This window comes from Phyllopteryx taeniolatus, chromosome 23 (assembly GCF_024500385.1).
Source record: "Phyllopteryx taeniolatus isolate TA_2022b chromosome 23, UOR_Ptae_1.2, whole genome shotgun sequence".
NCBI classification, from domain to species: domain Eukaryota; kingdom Metazoa; phylum Chordata; class Actinopteri; order Syngnathiformes; family Syngnathidae; genus Phyllopteryx; species Phyllopteryx taeniolatus.
In genome coordinates, this window is record NC_084524.1 from 2,859,881 (window position 1) to 2,876,181 (window position 16,301).

The 16,301-nt window shown below is 43.2% G+C and overlaps 1 protein-coding gene across 5 annotated transcripts in view; it reads right to left on the reverse strand.

The window, feature by feature from the left end:
- The window catches only part of LOC133472897 (sex-determining region Y protein-like), a 376,487-nt gene that overhangs the window by 130,886 nt on the left and 229,300 nt on the right, over nt 1-16,301 (reverse strand). For all 5 annotated transcript variants that reach the window (XM_061764409.1, XM_061764408.1, XM_061764407.1 and 2 more), the window contains one exon: nt 16,043-16,221. In XM_061764409.1, coding sequence (XP_061620393.1) covers nt 16,043-16,221 — 179 coding nt within the window. The remainder of the gene's footprint in view (nt 1-16,042; nt 16,222-16,301) is intronic.

Sequence of the window (16,301 nt, forward strand, 5' to 3'; positions counted from 1 at the left end):
TTTTTTCTTTTCCTGAGCTTTTTTTGCCCGCCCACTGAAAACCCAGCATCATCCTCTTCTGTCATGTCAGATCTCGCTAGGGATGGCACGTAGCCTGAGGCCGATGATTTCCACGAGCGAGCAGCCTGCAATTGCACACCTGCCTCATAAGCCCTTAAATATATAGTACAGCGCTACCCTACTATATTGCGTTTCGTTAGCGTCCCCGCTATATTGAAGATTTTCAAGCCATTGCTTGAATGATTTGGTTTGATATGTTGCTGCTCCATGTGTGTTAAAGTGGTAGTTGTTTGAAGGTTTATAATTACTGTCATATCTATGTTCATTTATATTAGCCCACCTATGGAATTTGACATTATATGTTAGCATTAAGCCAGCGGCCTTTTTGTTGGTACATGTTTTGGTTCAACATATTAGTGTTTAAATATACAATGTTTGTCAGTTTCCGGGTAAACTTCAACTGGGTGTGATGAATAAAGAGCCTGAAGCAAGCGCGCTTTTGCTCTGATTTGGTGAATTGCGTGAGTGTGAGAGTGAGAACAGGTGCGAAGGACTGCTTTCAAACGTGGGTTTTCATTTAAATGTGTTTCAAGCATGTGGGGGCGGGAAAACTTTTTTTTTTTTTTTAAAGTTAGTTCATGGTTTCTCTATGAATACTGAATTTCTCCCAATTTGGGTGGGTGTGAAATGTGTGAACTGGGGGTTCGCTGTAAATTTCAATTCCCCCCCCCCCATCAAACGAGTCTTATTCCTTCTATGCTAAAATGTGGATGCACCTTAGGTATTCCTACATTGCTATTTTCTTAACAATTACAATGTGTACAGGGATATTTGTGGTTCCACTTAAGTCATGTATTAACTTACAGCCCTGCAAAGATAAAGACTTGAATCCTTAAGCTGTTTGCTTAATTAATTTCCCATCATTATTAACACATTTTATTTTTTATTTTTAACACACGGCGAGCAGCTGATTGACAAATAAAGCCGGTGAAATAATAACACGCCGGCAGCTATCGCCAGCTTTGTTTTTCCATCTTTTTTACGCAAACAGCCTGTTTCATTACCTCTGACTGCGGATGCTCCGCAAAGCAACAGTTGGGGAGGACATATGGCAGGCGAAACGTGGGAAACCGTGGCGCCGCAGTGCTTCTTTGTGCACAGATGTTTGACTAGGACCAGGAAAGCGCTATGTTAAAAAAAACAAAAGAAACGGCAGTATTAATCAGAATGTATCATTCCCAAGATTAGCACGAAAAAGGACCGTTTTCCCTTATTATTTCATGACGCAAATCTTTAACAGACGGAAGCAGCGCAAAAGCAAATGGCCGTCTGCCTTACGCAAGCCTTCAATAACGCCTTGACATTCAATCAAAAGGGAACAAATAGTCACCTTTCCTAATTTAAGTTCTCCAATGCAATCTTGTATAGTCTTGCACATGTATGTTGTCGATTTTGCGCCTAGGAATTTCCTGAATTTTGCCACGACTTGGAAAAATCCGTAACGAGAAGCAATGGGTTCATTTTCTGTGCCTTCGTTGCAGGCTATGTCTTTTTGTTCTTTTTCTTTTTTTATTTCCTATAGCCACTATTGCTGCTGAAACGATGCAAATTTGGCCATTGTGGGACGAACAGGTAATCGCCAACTTTCGATCTTTTCATAGGTTCTCCAATGCAATTTGCATGGTCTAAATATCTTGTTGCTATTGAATCATGGGGTTTCCTCACTTTTGCCAGGAATGTTGGAGGACATTTTTGTGACAAGGATCACATCGTTACATCGTTAATTATATGGAATCCACCTCACTGACCAACAGACCAACATCAGATATCTCTCTCGCAGTCCAAGAAAAGGCGTTTTTGTTGAAAATAATAATCATCATAATAAACAACAACAACAACAACAAGGAAGCGTTCAAGTAGTGTGTCAATCACATAGATCAACCAGGCCTCATCATGGCACATAAAATCCCTCGTATAATGATGTTGTCAGCGGGCACAGGCGCGACGTGTCTTCACACCGCCCGTGTCAGTTCGTTCGGATGCGCCCTCGGAGCCCAGGCAGCCGTCATTGCTCATAACCGCGGTGTCAGTCAAAGACAACGCGGCTTGGGGGCGGGGGTGGCAGAAAGAGCCTCCTGCCCTTCGGAGGTGCTCGCACCATGGCGACACCACAGCTCTGTGTCTGTGTGCGCGTGTGTCTTAGTCATATTGTTAGCAACAATATCACAAGTGTGACACGGGCTGTTACAGAAGCAAACTACTTTCGACACTCTTGACTGCCAGTTGGTTTTGCTAAAGCGCAGTCGCGAGGGACACTCCATCTCTCACTTGTCAAACATGTCAGCGTGCACGCGGGGCGCCTGTTTTGATAGCGGCGCTCCAAACGCTACCTCGCCTCCGGTTTTGAAACGCAACGGCGAGAAATCGGGTAAACGCCAGGTGAGATGTCGCCATCGCACCAGGAAGCTGGACGAGGTCCTTGAGGAATCTCTCCATCGCGGCGTGTGAGACAGTCAGAAAATAATGTGTGCAGCCGCAACCAGGATTGCAACGATACTTCTTTCTCAGAGTATGAGTACAAATACTCACTCAATGTAACGCCATTATCGTTATCATTTGTGTAAAAAGTATACCCTGTGAGTATTGTTATATAATCTTTACGTATATGTGGCCGTTATTTAAAGGTTTATACTGCAACATTGATGCTAATTACGTTAGCCCGTCCATTCCATGGTGTTTCATAATGTGTGTTCGCTTTAAGCGAGTAGACGTTTGTAAGGCGAAGCTATGTGATGTTGGATAATGCATAATTCTCTTTATTTTGTGCTACTTTTACAGTCAACTTCCACTGGGAGTAAACGACAACAACAATAAACAACTTGAAACAAGCACAGACTATTTTAGTAGAACTATTCGCTGTTTGCCACGAGAGACCTTTTATCGAAGACACATGGTCTCTTTAAAAAAAAATGCTTATGTCTTCTTTCACAGTTTGAATAATAATGACAAAACGCCATAAATGGATGTCAATTTAGATCTGATGCAAATTAGGATTACGTTGGCAGAGCCGTTCCAGCGTGTTAAAGTGACGACGACGATCAGGTTAGCCCTCATTAAGCATTCTGTTCCTCTCCGTTCCAAATTCAAATAGGCAAACAATGCACCGTGGCTCACATCAAATCGTAAAAGGCTTCAATTTTCACTTTATGTGATGATCCAATGCATTGTGTCCTCCGAGCAGGGCCCCCGGTGGAAACGTTGTCATTGGCAAGAATGCCACCGTCCTCCTCATCTCGGCAAACATAAAAAGTTAAGTAATTTTCCCTCTCTTTCATCCCTAACCAATCCCAATTAGAGAGATGCGCTATATTGCTGAAACCACAAATCCACCCCTCGAGCTGCATGCCTGTGCTCAATGCCCAAGGTGTGTTATTATCTTGTATTAGCGCACCACCTGCCTTGCCATAATGGCTGGCTAATTGGCTCGACGCGTGTCTCGAAATAATAAAGAACGGAGACGTTTCACACCGATTAAGGAGGCACGTCGGGAGGGAGGGAGCGAGGCAGCCACGTACGCGTCCCGGGTGCATACGAGCTGCACGGATAACGTTCGGACCTGACGGGAATTTTAAAACCATCGCAATTAACGTGCCAATCGCTATGCAAGTCTTAGCGTGCGATTTTACACTGTGTTTAACAATAAGACCAGGAAGTGTTGGAAAAGGTATATATGATATACATCTAATATTTGTTCCATGAAAATTGTATCAATGTATTCGCAGCAGATGCTCTTTATTTTGTAGCTGCATGGCTTCCAGGAGTGTATTTGGATTCCAGATTTTTTTGGTCCAATCAGATTTCAACCTCTGTGCTGCCATGGCAATCTAATCTGCCTTCAGAATCAGTCGTAACTTTGAAACTACAACAGCAATGCGAGCGTTTCTTGAAACAATCTGATTTGAAATTCGCCTCACAATTACGTCAACATTTTTCCGTCCAATCGGTCGGTCCGAGCAAAACTGCTCAACTCGCTAATCACGCGAGCAGCGATCTGCGCACGTTAATACAGTTAATATTCAACATCATCTCGTGTTTTGTGTGCTGTTTTATGATTTTGTCTCGTTATTGATTGTGAACTGAAGAGTTCAAATACAAAAGTAGACAATCTCCATTTTGTTTTGGTGAACTGACTAAAATGAGGTTTTTATTTCTGGTTCCGGGTTAAAGCTAATTATTTGTATTTGGGGTATTCTTAGTTAATATGTATTCAGAACTTTAACTTATTGAAGAGCTCTTTGATGTTATTTAAACGCAAAAACCAGACAACTCAAAGGTCCAACATTTTCATGAAAGTATGTATTTTCTTTTTTTTTTTTTTTTTTTTTAAATATCTTTTGGACTATTCCAAGCAATTGTCATATTTTATGCTCACTTTCAAGCACAATCAAAGCTATATTACTTGCGAGTTAACGAGAAACAACGTGAAATTTTAGAATATTTACAATCCGAAGCATTACTATGGGCAATTATAAACAATTTGGGAAGGGCGCGTCAATTACTTCCGCTTTTTTCGCCATTCACGGATTGGATCCGAGTAATCTAAAGCCTAAAACAATTTTTTTCCCCCTCCCCGTAACCCAGTTTTCAAGTGTGTATCACCTTGGCGCGAGCACAGAGGCGCTATTCAAATGGGAATAAAGTCGGGCTGACAGTCACTTCACCCCTCAGAGATGTCCTCCTTCAAAACCTAAACATCTCTCCCCCTGCACAATAAATAAAGAAATAAGATGGCTGACAAGCCCGAGAAGAAGAAATACTCGCGCTGCCGCATCCTCCCGAGGATAACAAGAATAATGCCTTCATTTGCTGCAGGCCCTCCGCTCCACGCCAAGTATAGACATGGCTTTTATGGGTGTAGTATTTCTGATTGGCATCCTAGGACAGCCATTTGAATTATTTAATAGCACTCCAGTTCCCTTTGTGTGTGTGTGTGTGTGTGTATGGGGGGCAATTATGCTATTTTGTGTTTCGTGATATTCTCTTAGATTAAGTAGGGCAGGTAAAAAAAAAAAAAAAAAGTCAGTGATCACACCTCTAAAAAGTTTTTTTTTGGATGCCGCCGTGCGATTCCCAGCGCGGATGGCCCAACCTGAGATCACAAATCCGAACGCGGCGGATAGAGGGCCCGAGGCTGATCCATTTCCTGCTGCTCGGGAGACAGAAAGAAATAGAGCTGACCGTTCGCTCCCATTCACAGCCATCCTCTGGGTGGTTGGGTATGAAGTCATTTGCAGAGGTTAGGGACCAAGACCAGCCGTGAACGCCAAAAAAATGCGTGCATAATGCACACGCCAACCGTTAAGATGTTTCTAATGGCCTGCATTAATTGTTTCAACCATAAAAATACTACAAAAAATGACCCCATAACACTTTCAGTATCATTTCAAACTCATCTTACAATCTTCTTCTTCTTCTTTTCCTTTCGGCTTGTCCCGTTAGGGGTCGCCACAGTGCGTCATCTTACAATATTACCCTTTAAAAAAAAGAAAAAAAAAGGCTTACAAATGGATTAAAAAAAAATTGCAGTGGTAGTGTGAAAATTACTACTGACCCAGTGATACACGAATACTCTCGTTTGTTAAATACAGTCCAGTTCGGGGCTCACAAATTTACTGATTCATATTTTTTGGGCTCTTTCTGTACTGCCCTAGGATGCCACAACATGGTGCCAAAGCACACGATAAAAGGAAAGTAGGCATTGGTGTCAAGGAAGTATGTTGAAATGCGAAATCTCAACTGTATCAGCATCTGTATAGCTTCAATAACGCCGTATTGGGAATTTTTGCCATACAGTACATGAATGAAAAAATATTTGTAACAAAATGAAACAAATCCTCAGCTTTCCAAATCTGGGTTCTCCAATGCAATCGTGTCTGTATAGTTCAGGGTGCTCAGTGCACCAAAATATGACATCTTCAGATTTTGCGTCATCAGCTGGACATGACCTGTCGGACCCGGACTCCACATCCCATCTTTATCTGGATAGATAGCCTCAAGCCCGCCTGACCTTGGCACAGAGATAACACAACAGACTGATAAGAGAGGGAAAGGGGGTGCAGTGAGGGTGTCAAAGAAAAAAGATCCAGAAAGAACTCAAAGAGACCAGGAGCATCTTGCCTTTCCTGAAGTCTTGCTTTTTACATCGCCAAGGAGATCCACTGGGAAGCTTCATGATAGATGAATAAGACGCCTCCACCAGAGGGAGGAGATGAATTCTAGGATGACCTGCTTTTGCAAATTCGGCCCCAGGGAGGGCGGCGAGGAAACTTTACCGAGCGGATAAACCGCACGGAGGCTCCGAGGTGGCGTGAGGTGCTGAATTAATCATTGTGTCATATTTGGGGAGAATGAATGACTTAGGTTTTATGAAGTACATCAGCAGGTTAACCACTTTCGAAACCACTGCTTCCTAATGCACAAAGTCAAGGGTGAAAAAACAGTCGTGGCTTTTCCCTTTGAAAACAAACTAAGTGGAGACCAAGGCCTACATGTAGACACCTCGAAGTATAAACACTGATGCAATGCATGGACCAATCTTCTACCCTGAGGAATATGCTTTTTACCAGGTTATTACTGCAACGGTCCTATGACAAAGTAGGGTATTCAATTCAGGTTCCATACTTTGCGCTTCATGAGCCACGTTAGTTTTTGCTTTGACTTGGAAATGTATCACCTTGCAAAGTGAGAGGTTTTAATAAGCTATTGTTCTCCCAGAGTGAGCACATAACGTTTTATGAAAGCCGCAAATTAAGAGTTCTGGATTAATTTCAGGCAGCTTTTGTTGGGATGCAGCAATGCACGCGCTGAAATAAATATAACAGAAACAAAACCGTTCCTTTTTTTCAGTGAACGCACAGGAGCAGTCAGTGTAAGGCAGACGCTAATAACCAAGCTGTGTGTGCCTTCATGCCCCTTATTGGACACAGACTAATGAGAAATGACCCTTAATCGTGTTGTTCCCTTAAGGCGGCACGATGTCAGGCGAAGAGCCTTCAAGGGTCTCATGCGTTTATTCACAAGTACACAGAAATCCAAAAAAGGAAATTGCACGTGCAACGAACACAATGCTAGACACACAACAGCAGGGTTGTGCTGCGTTACCACAAATCAGAGCCATTCTGTATTGTATTCCCTAAAACATGAGAGCTGGATCGGAGGTGCGACTTGGCCGGCGCTTTCAACAATTCTTGACCTTCCGACTTACTCGCCTCGGTTGGCCGGTTTGCACCCTGTCAAACAAGAGACACTAAAAACGACACCTCTTCCGACGCAATGTCGAACAGTAGTGTTGATACGCTGAAGGATATGGCAGAGGTGAACTTATCTTCTTGTTAGAGCAGAGCCAACTCTTCAATGATAGAATGCAGGGTGCATGCAGATACTCGGGAGGAATTTGAGCATTTTCTCACCCTCCCGATGAAGTATTTTCAAGCCCTTCTGCTCAAAGTTAGCAAACGTCTTAATTACTGGATGTCTCTAGAGGATTATCCTGACTAATTATCCTGTGGTGTGGGGTGTGTTAAGTCAACAAATACCTGAATAGATCAGAGTGGGAGAAAAAAACTCATCACTCCTAAAATACCCCAAATACCAGGATCATCGGTTAGGGTAATCTTTGAGAGACATCTGACAATCAGGCCTTTGTTGACTCTGATCATTAGAGGGGGAAAATGACATGACAAGACAATTACATGTTAGAAATGTTGAACAGGTTTAACATTAACGATTATTGTTCCCAACCGCTTTCCGTGCAGCTCTAGAAGGGAAAAAAACAACAACACACTTTTAACACACGCCACACCACAGAATAATCTGTCAGGATCATCTTTCAGAGACATTAGACAATCGGGACTTTGCTGATTTTGGTCAGAAGAGGTGGACGTTGGTCGGACGTGCGTCGATATGTCTGACTCTAGTTCGTGTTGAGCATCAGTTTCTTGACGTGGATGCAAAACATTGCCAGACATTGTATAATACAAGCGATAGTCTTTGGCCCACCACAACAAGAGCTGTTCTCCCTGCACCAGAGGAAGCCCGAAGACCATAGTGTCTGCTCAAGCATTGATGTGCCCACCTGTTCTGGTATCACAGCCCATAACACACACTTGCACACCCTGGTACTTTGTACAGCAGATTAAAGCACTGGGGGATGACATTCAAAAACCCTGCATGAGGAGCCTTGCTACATCTGCTCTTGGCCGGCTTCCCAAAAAAAAAAAAAAATTCCAAGGCACTGACAAACATTGTTTTGGAGGCATAATTAGCGTACTTGTTGTCAAGAGCGACATCCCCTCTCTCTACCTGTGGTGCAGTCGTCTGGGCTTTATCTTCCATGAGGGGTGCCATGTTGATGGCCTTTGCTACTGTCAGCGTGAATAACTCAACACAGTGTCATCTCTTTAGCTAATGTCCAGCGGGAGGTGTTTGGCACTGTGCGCGCCTGTTGTTATGACAATTAATCTGCCTCCAATCGCGCTCTGAGGCAGCGGCCAGTGTTAAAAAACCAGGGCCCCCGCATGACGAAAGACGGGGCGATAATTGCCTTTGTGTTGCAGAGGAGGAAACGGCGAGGCAGTCAAGGGCAACTAAGGCACATCTTCACAGCGTGACCTGTGAAGTAAAGTCGCTGTGCACACAAAACGCGTTTGCCGTGCGGTTAATGGGGTGAGCTATGTGTTTTTAATCTCCGCCTGTCAATACGTCCCTGTGTCTGCATGCAAGGACAGCCCGGCTGGTCCATGTTATCTCGTTTGCGGCATAAACTGGATGTGTTTTCCTCGTAAACACCATTTAGGCTTTTCTTATTTCAGATGCGCATCAGTTGTCTGGCGGCCACAACAAGTGATAAGTGGCTTTGTATAACCCTAAACATTAGAATTGGGTCACATCTATATGCCGGGGTATCGTTATTTAAAATATTGCAGCTTAATGCGATGTTTTCTGTTCCCCTCCTGGTGATATGTTTGTCCGTTATTGCATACAACATTGGATTTCATTTAATCGGTGATGCACGAGTATTGTCACGTATATAATCAATCTGTCCTGTCAGCGTGCACAACTACATCAGGGCAGGATTTAATGGGGTCTCGTCATCACTGTTTTTGTTTGTGTCTTGATTAATTAAACCACTATACGCTGACCCCTCAACGTTACCTGTTGTAAGCCTTTCGGAATCGTTATGAATTTTAATGAGCATTTGCGTCGCTAGGGCAAACACTGTAGCATCCAGCTCGTACTCCAAGGCATTTGAGAAGTTTTATTGGGTAAACCAACACAGGATGCGGATCTGAATATGCATGCACGATGCTTTCAAGAGACTTCGCTGACAGAAAGTCTTGTTAATCCGTCGCACAAAGACAAGCATGTCAATGCTGACAGTTGCTTTTGGTCAATTATTTGCATCAGCCACAAGATCCAAGAACAGATCATTTTCTCTGTTATTGTTCCCAAGGATCATGACAGCATTTTTGCTGGGTGGGAACTATTCATCCAATCATAATGGATTTCAGGCATTTATTATTTTTTTTCCTGATAGAGGTATTGTTGCTTCTGATGCGTCAATAGGGATGTGTACTGGCATCAAAGACATGTATGTGCTTATTTGCATATGTTAGAGCAGTTTAGTGCGAGTACGTGCGTCTGAGAGAGAGATGAGAAGCCCGGTTAGTCAGGAATTGATCCGCAGCATGCATTAGCGGATTGCCTATTGATGAGAACGGGGTAGTGGGGGTTGAGGGGGAGGTGGATTTATAACACTCTGATTGATGGTCACAATCTCGAAGTATAAATGAATGAATATGCGGCCGCCCCGCTTGGCGATGGCACTAAGGCCCTGATTTGCAAGCTCATCAATGAGCGCAAATGCCACGTTTAGCGCGGCCTCATCACCGGGCACTCCTGATTGATAAGTGAGGTGAAGTTCTGCGCTGGGCTCGGTAAAAAAAAGCCAACAAGATTCTCTGTGACACAACAGTACGGGATGTGAAAAGATCGACGTAGGATTACATGTATGCACATCAAGTCCTACATCCGATTTAGATCGGATGCACATGGAATGTATAGACAAAGATATTGGCGTCGCCAGATCAGAAAAATGCATTTGGACAACAAATGCCAATGGCTACTCGAAGATTCAAGGTATGTCCTTTTTCTTGCAACATCTTCATACAAAGCAAGCTTTTTCAATGTCAATCGGCGATTTGACCCCAGTCCCAATCTGGAAATGCGACTCTCCTCCATTAGCTGCCCCAACAACCAACCTGGAAGGGGCGGAATCCTGTGATACAGGGCTCAAATGACCTCCAATCTCTCTGCACCCAAACAAAGCCCAAACAGCTCCACCGACCAACCCACCCCCGCCCACACCCATCCCTTCTCCCAGCCATGCTAATGGAATCTAATCACACCTATTAGACGCTGAACCTGATATGAACTTCCTCCAGCAACCATAATAAAATTGATACCATTTGATACAGCGGCGCGTGCCGTGAATTCCAACCGAGACCCGAGGAAATCATCTACTTGCGAAGACCCCCTTGCCCTTGTTTATTCGCACCCAGTTTAATGTTCCTTTTTGCTTTCGATGGGAAGATAGTTACCAGGGGTTAAGTGACGAAAGGTCTCCATCCTAGAGAGTGAACTGATTTTCTTCTTCTGAAATTGCACTGATATCCATCTCTAAAACAAAATGTCCATGAACACAAAACAGGAGTAGTCTCTGCTACTGACCGGGGCATTGAAAACCCAAGCAATGATATCTGTTTCTGCCCCTAATGCCCCCTTCTCTTTCATGAAGTCAGCTCACTTCAATCCAATTGATGAAATATTTTTGACCACTTGTCAGGAAGAGTCAGTGCCTGCCCACCATCCAGTAGGAAATTAAACCTAGTAAACCTTTTATTGATGAATATTTTTCTTTGGGCAACCTGTTGTGAATTTCACCCAACTGTGACATAATCTGTTGCTCATTTGCATAAAAGATCAAATCATTTCTACGCCTATGACTTGGCAGCTAGGCGAAGTACCGCCTTGTTGAGGCAGACTCCATGAAGCATGATCATGTCAAAGACAGAAGGTAAGCAGAGCTGCAGTTTTTGCATAGATTAGCATTGTAATCTAGCTGTTTGGTGACTGAAGTGCTGCCTCCACAAGTGAAAATGTCTGACATGCTCCACTCTTTTGCCGGATGCCTTCCTCTTCAGACTCGGTCGCCACAGGAACAAAAGCCCACTGACCAATTAGAACTGAGGGATTTTAAGTGGCCTTTAATTCTTAATACTTTGTATATTTTGGCCAAAAGAATGTCGAGGACCTTTTACTAAGACACTAGGAACAGTTTAAATTGGGACGAAAAAAAAAGCCCAATATTCCTCCTTCAAAGCACGACTATTTAAACAGAACAAAAGCCACACTGCACACATGCGGTACTAAACTTGCGGGCAGCATAAATACATGGTCTCCTCAGCCTGTGGTCTGCATGCTAAATTGTCGGTTAGCCAGGCACCCCCTTCCTGTCCCTGGGAGGCAAACAACTGCTTGTACCGATTCGCCGGACACACTTGCATATTCCCAGCGGACTGTAGGCTCTGTTAAGTATACAGGAGAAACATAAGGCCATGTAATCAAAACCATGTCTACTATGTGTGAACATGCACTGACCTGCAATGTATTTTTTTTTTTTTTTTTTTTTTTTTTCTACGCCCAACTACGCAGCCAGCCAGGGGTTTAGCAATCTCTCCTCTGGTGGAGCGTTCTCCATCGGGAGATTAAACGTGCGCTCATTAATTATTTGAACACCGAACCAGACAAGAAATATTGCCCCGCTACAAGACCTCTTGTTTGCATCCCTTTCATAATTGGGATGGTGATAATTATCCATCCACGCATATGAATCATGTATCATCTATTCTATTTTAGTGTTTTTTTTTTTTTTTTTTGCAGTGAACAGTGCATAACAAATGAGCCAATCAGGCACTTTTATTCGCAATCAAACTTCTTATTTTTGCCTACTCCATGTGACACGGGTCTGCTCTGTAGGAGAGATAAATCAAAGTGAGACTCGGTCATGCATGTTTATTGTCAAAGGCTTCAAGGTCTAATTAGTCCCATAGTTTAGTTAAGCACGTCAATAAACAATCCAGCGATCAATTGACATATTTTGCCGTGCCGCTGTGCTTTTATAATTGTATTTCACAAAGCAATCACAATCGCACTCATTGGGACAAATGTTAGAGTCAGTTTTGGAGATTGGCATCTCCGCCCTAGTCTCGGGTGACCCAGACCTTATGTGAGCGCCATTCTTCGGCAGGTAACGTTGACCTACGGATTCAGCCATGCAGAAGCAGTTGCACCTGGCACCAATCGCTTGTGCAGCAGCACTTGGAGGACCAGGGAAATCAAGTCAGCAAAAGGCAAAAAAATAAAAATAAAAAATGAAGTACGAAAACAACCAGATGAGTCAAAGACAAATGAATCATTAATGCATGTTTGCTCCTGCGATTCATCAAGTCCTGCCATTCCGGGAAGCTTTAAAATTGCTATCTGACCCCATTTGCCTCAGAGTGTATTTTTGGCACTGTAGGCATCGAAGCAATACCCAAAGCATTGATAGTATTACACTGAGCTATTGATCAGAAGATAAAGGAGGGGGACGTCGACTGATGAAGGCTGCCTGATTGTGTGCTCTTCTTTAGGGTAAATAAGATAACTGGTAGCTAACACGAACATCTGTTGAAAAATGTACAACACAACACGGCTAAGGTCCTTTGAGAAGGATTTGAAGTAGTAAATCAAAGCTGCATTGATGATGAATGAGCCTGAAGGAGCCAGCAAAGCCGGTTTCTCAGCGCTAATGAGCTATTGAGCGCATAAACGAAAAAATAAATAAATAAAATATATTATATATAAGCCACACAATAGACATACTGTACTGCTGCGCACGCCTGACGGGGGTGGGAGTATGACACGGTAGAGTTGATATCATGAAGTAGAATCAGCAAACTGAACTAAAGCTAAACTCCAGCAGTTCTAGTTGTTTCCGTGGAGCAAAAAGTAAGAATTGTTTGATAGTTTAATAAGACCACAATAGCAATGCTAATTTCTGTTAGCTGTCTATGGCGTTTCCCATGTTATGTTAGCATTAAGCTAGCAGACTTACAGTAGGCTAGGCTAATAACAATGGCAGTGAAGCTGTGTTGAAAGTACCTGAACATTAATGACAAATATAAAGCTGGACACACAAATGCTTTGCCTCTCCTTTGAAGAATGGTTTGCTTTCTGTTGCTAACTGCTGAACTAAACACTGCACATTTTGGGATGTCAGAATACATACAAATACGAGAGAAAACTAATTTGACAACATTGCCGTAGGAACTAAATATTGGAAAGAGGTCAAAGTAACATAGAAGCCAAAATACTGACAGTGCCATAACAGTCTAATGAAACAAAAATGACACTTCACATTTCAGCAGATTTGAATACTTATCCAAATTCTTCATTGTTTGCGGCTTTGATTTAAAAATATGAAAAGCCGCAGGGGTCAAAGCAGTGGGGAGAAAAAGGTTGCTGTGAGACCTTATTCCAAAGTGTGTGCAAACCTTTGCCCTTGAGCCACAGGTGTCACTTTCGACGTTACTTGGCACACGATGTCAGATTTCCTGGAGTAGCCTGAGAATGCGGTGATTTATGGAAAGCAGTATACATGTATACATTGCACCAATTCAGATTCAGCTCAGAGAGTCAGGCGAAAATTAGTCTCCATTCAGAACCACTTCCTGCATATTTCAATTCAATTGCCGTACGAGAATTTTGATTCCATTAATGAACGTCGGAACATATTTGATAATTGGACACTATAACAGTCTTACGTAGAACATTGACTGTTGGTATCCCGAGGAGCTTCGTGATGTAATGTGCTGGGTTGACGTGGAACTTGGATTTTCATTTATTTCTTTCTTTTACCTGTGATTCACCACCTCCTCATGCTCTGTTAAAATACTGTATGTATTGTATGTGTGTGACATTGACGAGCGGCACAACCTCTGCAGTACCGTTCGGCATATCTGACCTTGTACAAGTCTGCAATGATGTTTAATTCAATTAAATCTTTCGGGGAGTTTTTCAGGCTCTGGAAAATTGAAGATAGCTACCCCAAAAAAATGGAAGACAAGATTCCTCCTTTGTGTCACCTTACAATTCTCTTTTATCCTTCACAAATGAACAAGCACTTACATATAAGGACTCTCCACGAATAATCACTCACATTCTTTCCAGGAAATTGCGCTTTTCTTGGCTCTTAAGTGCATATGAGATACACATTACAAAAGGTTTCAAGATCCTTCCTGGCATGCCATTGCAGAGTGGTCCCATCGAATCAACAACTCCCCAAAGGTGACAACGCGGCAAGTAAAAAGCGGCCCGTGAATCTCACGGCAACACTCAATTTAAGTGCATTTTACCAAGTGCTCCAGAGATGTTCCTACTTGCGAGGACGACTGCAGCGCGACAAGACTCCTGGTACAATGATGAGTTTATCACTGTTTATTTATTGCTGTTTACAGCCGATAGTCATTCCCGCGGCTTTGGATTTATGCCTCCGGTTAAGTCGGCAATGTCAATCAAAGCCGGCAGTCAGTAGGCATTAATGTCTGAGCAGCTAGTGCTTGCAGTTGAGGAAAACCTCGGGGTATACACTGTAGAAAAACAACAACAACAACAACAACAACAAAAAACCCACTAAGGAATGGCTCTCTTCATCGTTAGACCATCGCGAATAGATCCTCATATTATCTCACTACTCTACGTCCATCCCTGAGTTGATTTGGCCTCCTCATATCTGGCTGCAAGACCTCAAGTAGGATTAGATGTGTCAATAACTTCATCTACTCAGTGTCTCTCTGGTAGTTAAGGAGACACAGGCCCGACTACAATGACTGGACGTGGGTCGGTCTAACTCTAGAGTAAGTGCATGATTGTTTTATATGCAGCAGGGGAGCCTGGGGTTGGAGATCTTTGGGGGGTGGGGATGACTCAACAATTAGACACCAGAGGGGTCACAGATTGCATTTAAATAGAACGATCAAGAGTCCTGCTTGTGGTACGAATTAGTTGGAAAGAAAATTAAATAAACAGGAAGGATGGAAACAATTAGTGAGGGCATGCACCACAACAAATGTGTTGTCATTCCGAATGTCCGACCACATTTCTAAAGCTAAGTTCCTCTATTAACAAGAAAAGAGCAGAGGACATTGTTAGAGAGGATTAATCCCCTCTGATACTGCATTCTGGTGAAATAACTATTAAAGGTGCCTAATATAAAGTCTAATTTTGCGACATTCCCTTTGGATCCTATGTAGGCTACTGAGTAATGTATACTGTATATTGGAAAGCTCTACACCCAGGCCGGATATCTGCCTGAATGTAGCTCCTTGCATAGAGGGCCTTGAAATTTCATTCTTTCAATCACAAGACTCAAGCCAAATCAGTAAGATGCAGAACAATAAATGGAATATACAGTACGAGGACAGACTATCCTGCCGTTGATCTCTTCTACCCGGTGCGGAAACAGCATTCCGCCACAGAAAAGCAATAAACTAATAGATAGATTTATTGAAAGATCAATCAGTCAAATTCTGACAATGGCAGAAGGGGTAAAGTGTATATCCAGGTAATATTGTAGAGGAAATGAAAGGCAGAAGGGGAATAAATACAATCAAAAAGCAATAACCCAACCCACTAATGGAGCCTGAGAGGGCGGCGAAATAAATACAGCCATGAGTGTGTTTCGACTGACAGCTAGACAAATTAATAACATGATACACACGGCTCTGATTGACACCCCCCTCCCCACACACACACAGGCGATTCCTCCATATCACTCTATTTGAAGTATATCGGATATAAAAAGCTACCATGGGGTATGACGTGTGGTTTGAGTGAAACAACAAAGCGGCAAGAAAAAAAACAAAACAGAGCAAGACCTTACCGTGTGGAGACGTTGCCAAAGAGTGAGGCAGAGAGAATCCCCGTTGGGGGCCATCCAAGCGTCGCCTCTGCCCCCGGCCCGCCGTGCACCTGCTCAGTCACGGCGCTCGGCCTCCACAGGGACAGGATGGAAATGAGGCGGCTGTGGGTCGCCAAGTTAGGGAGCTTGCCGGAAAGGTTCTGCAAGGAAATTGTTGCAAAATTGTAACGTGACAAGGCAAGCTAAGTTGGAGCTTCTTCAGAGCAATTCAATTCATTGT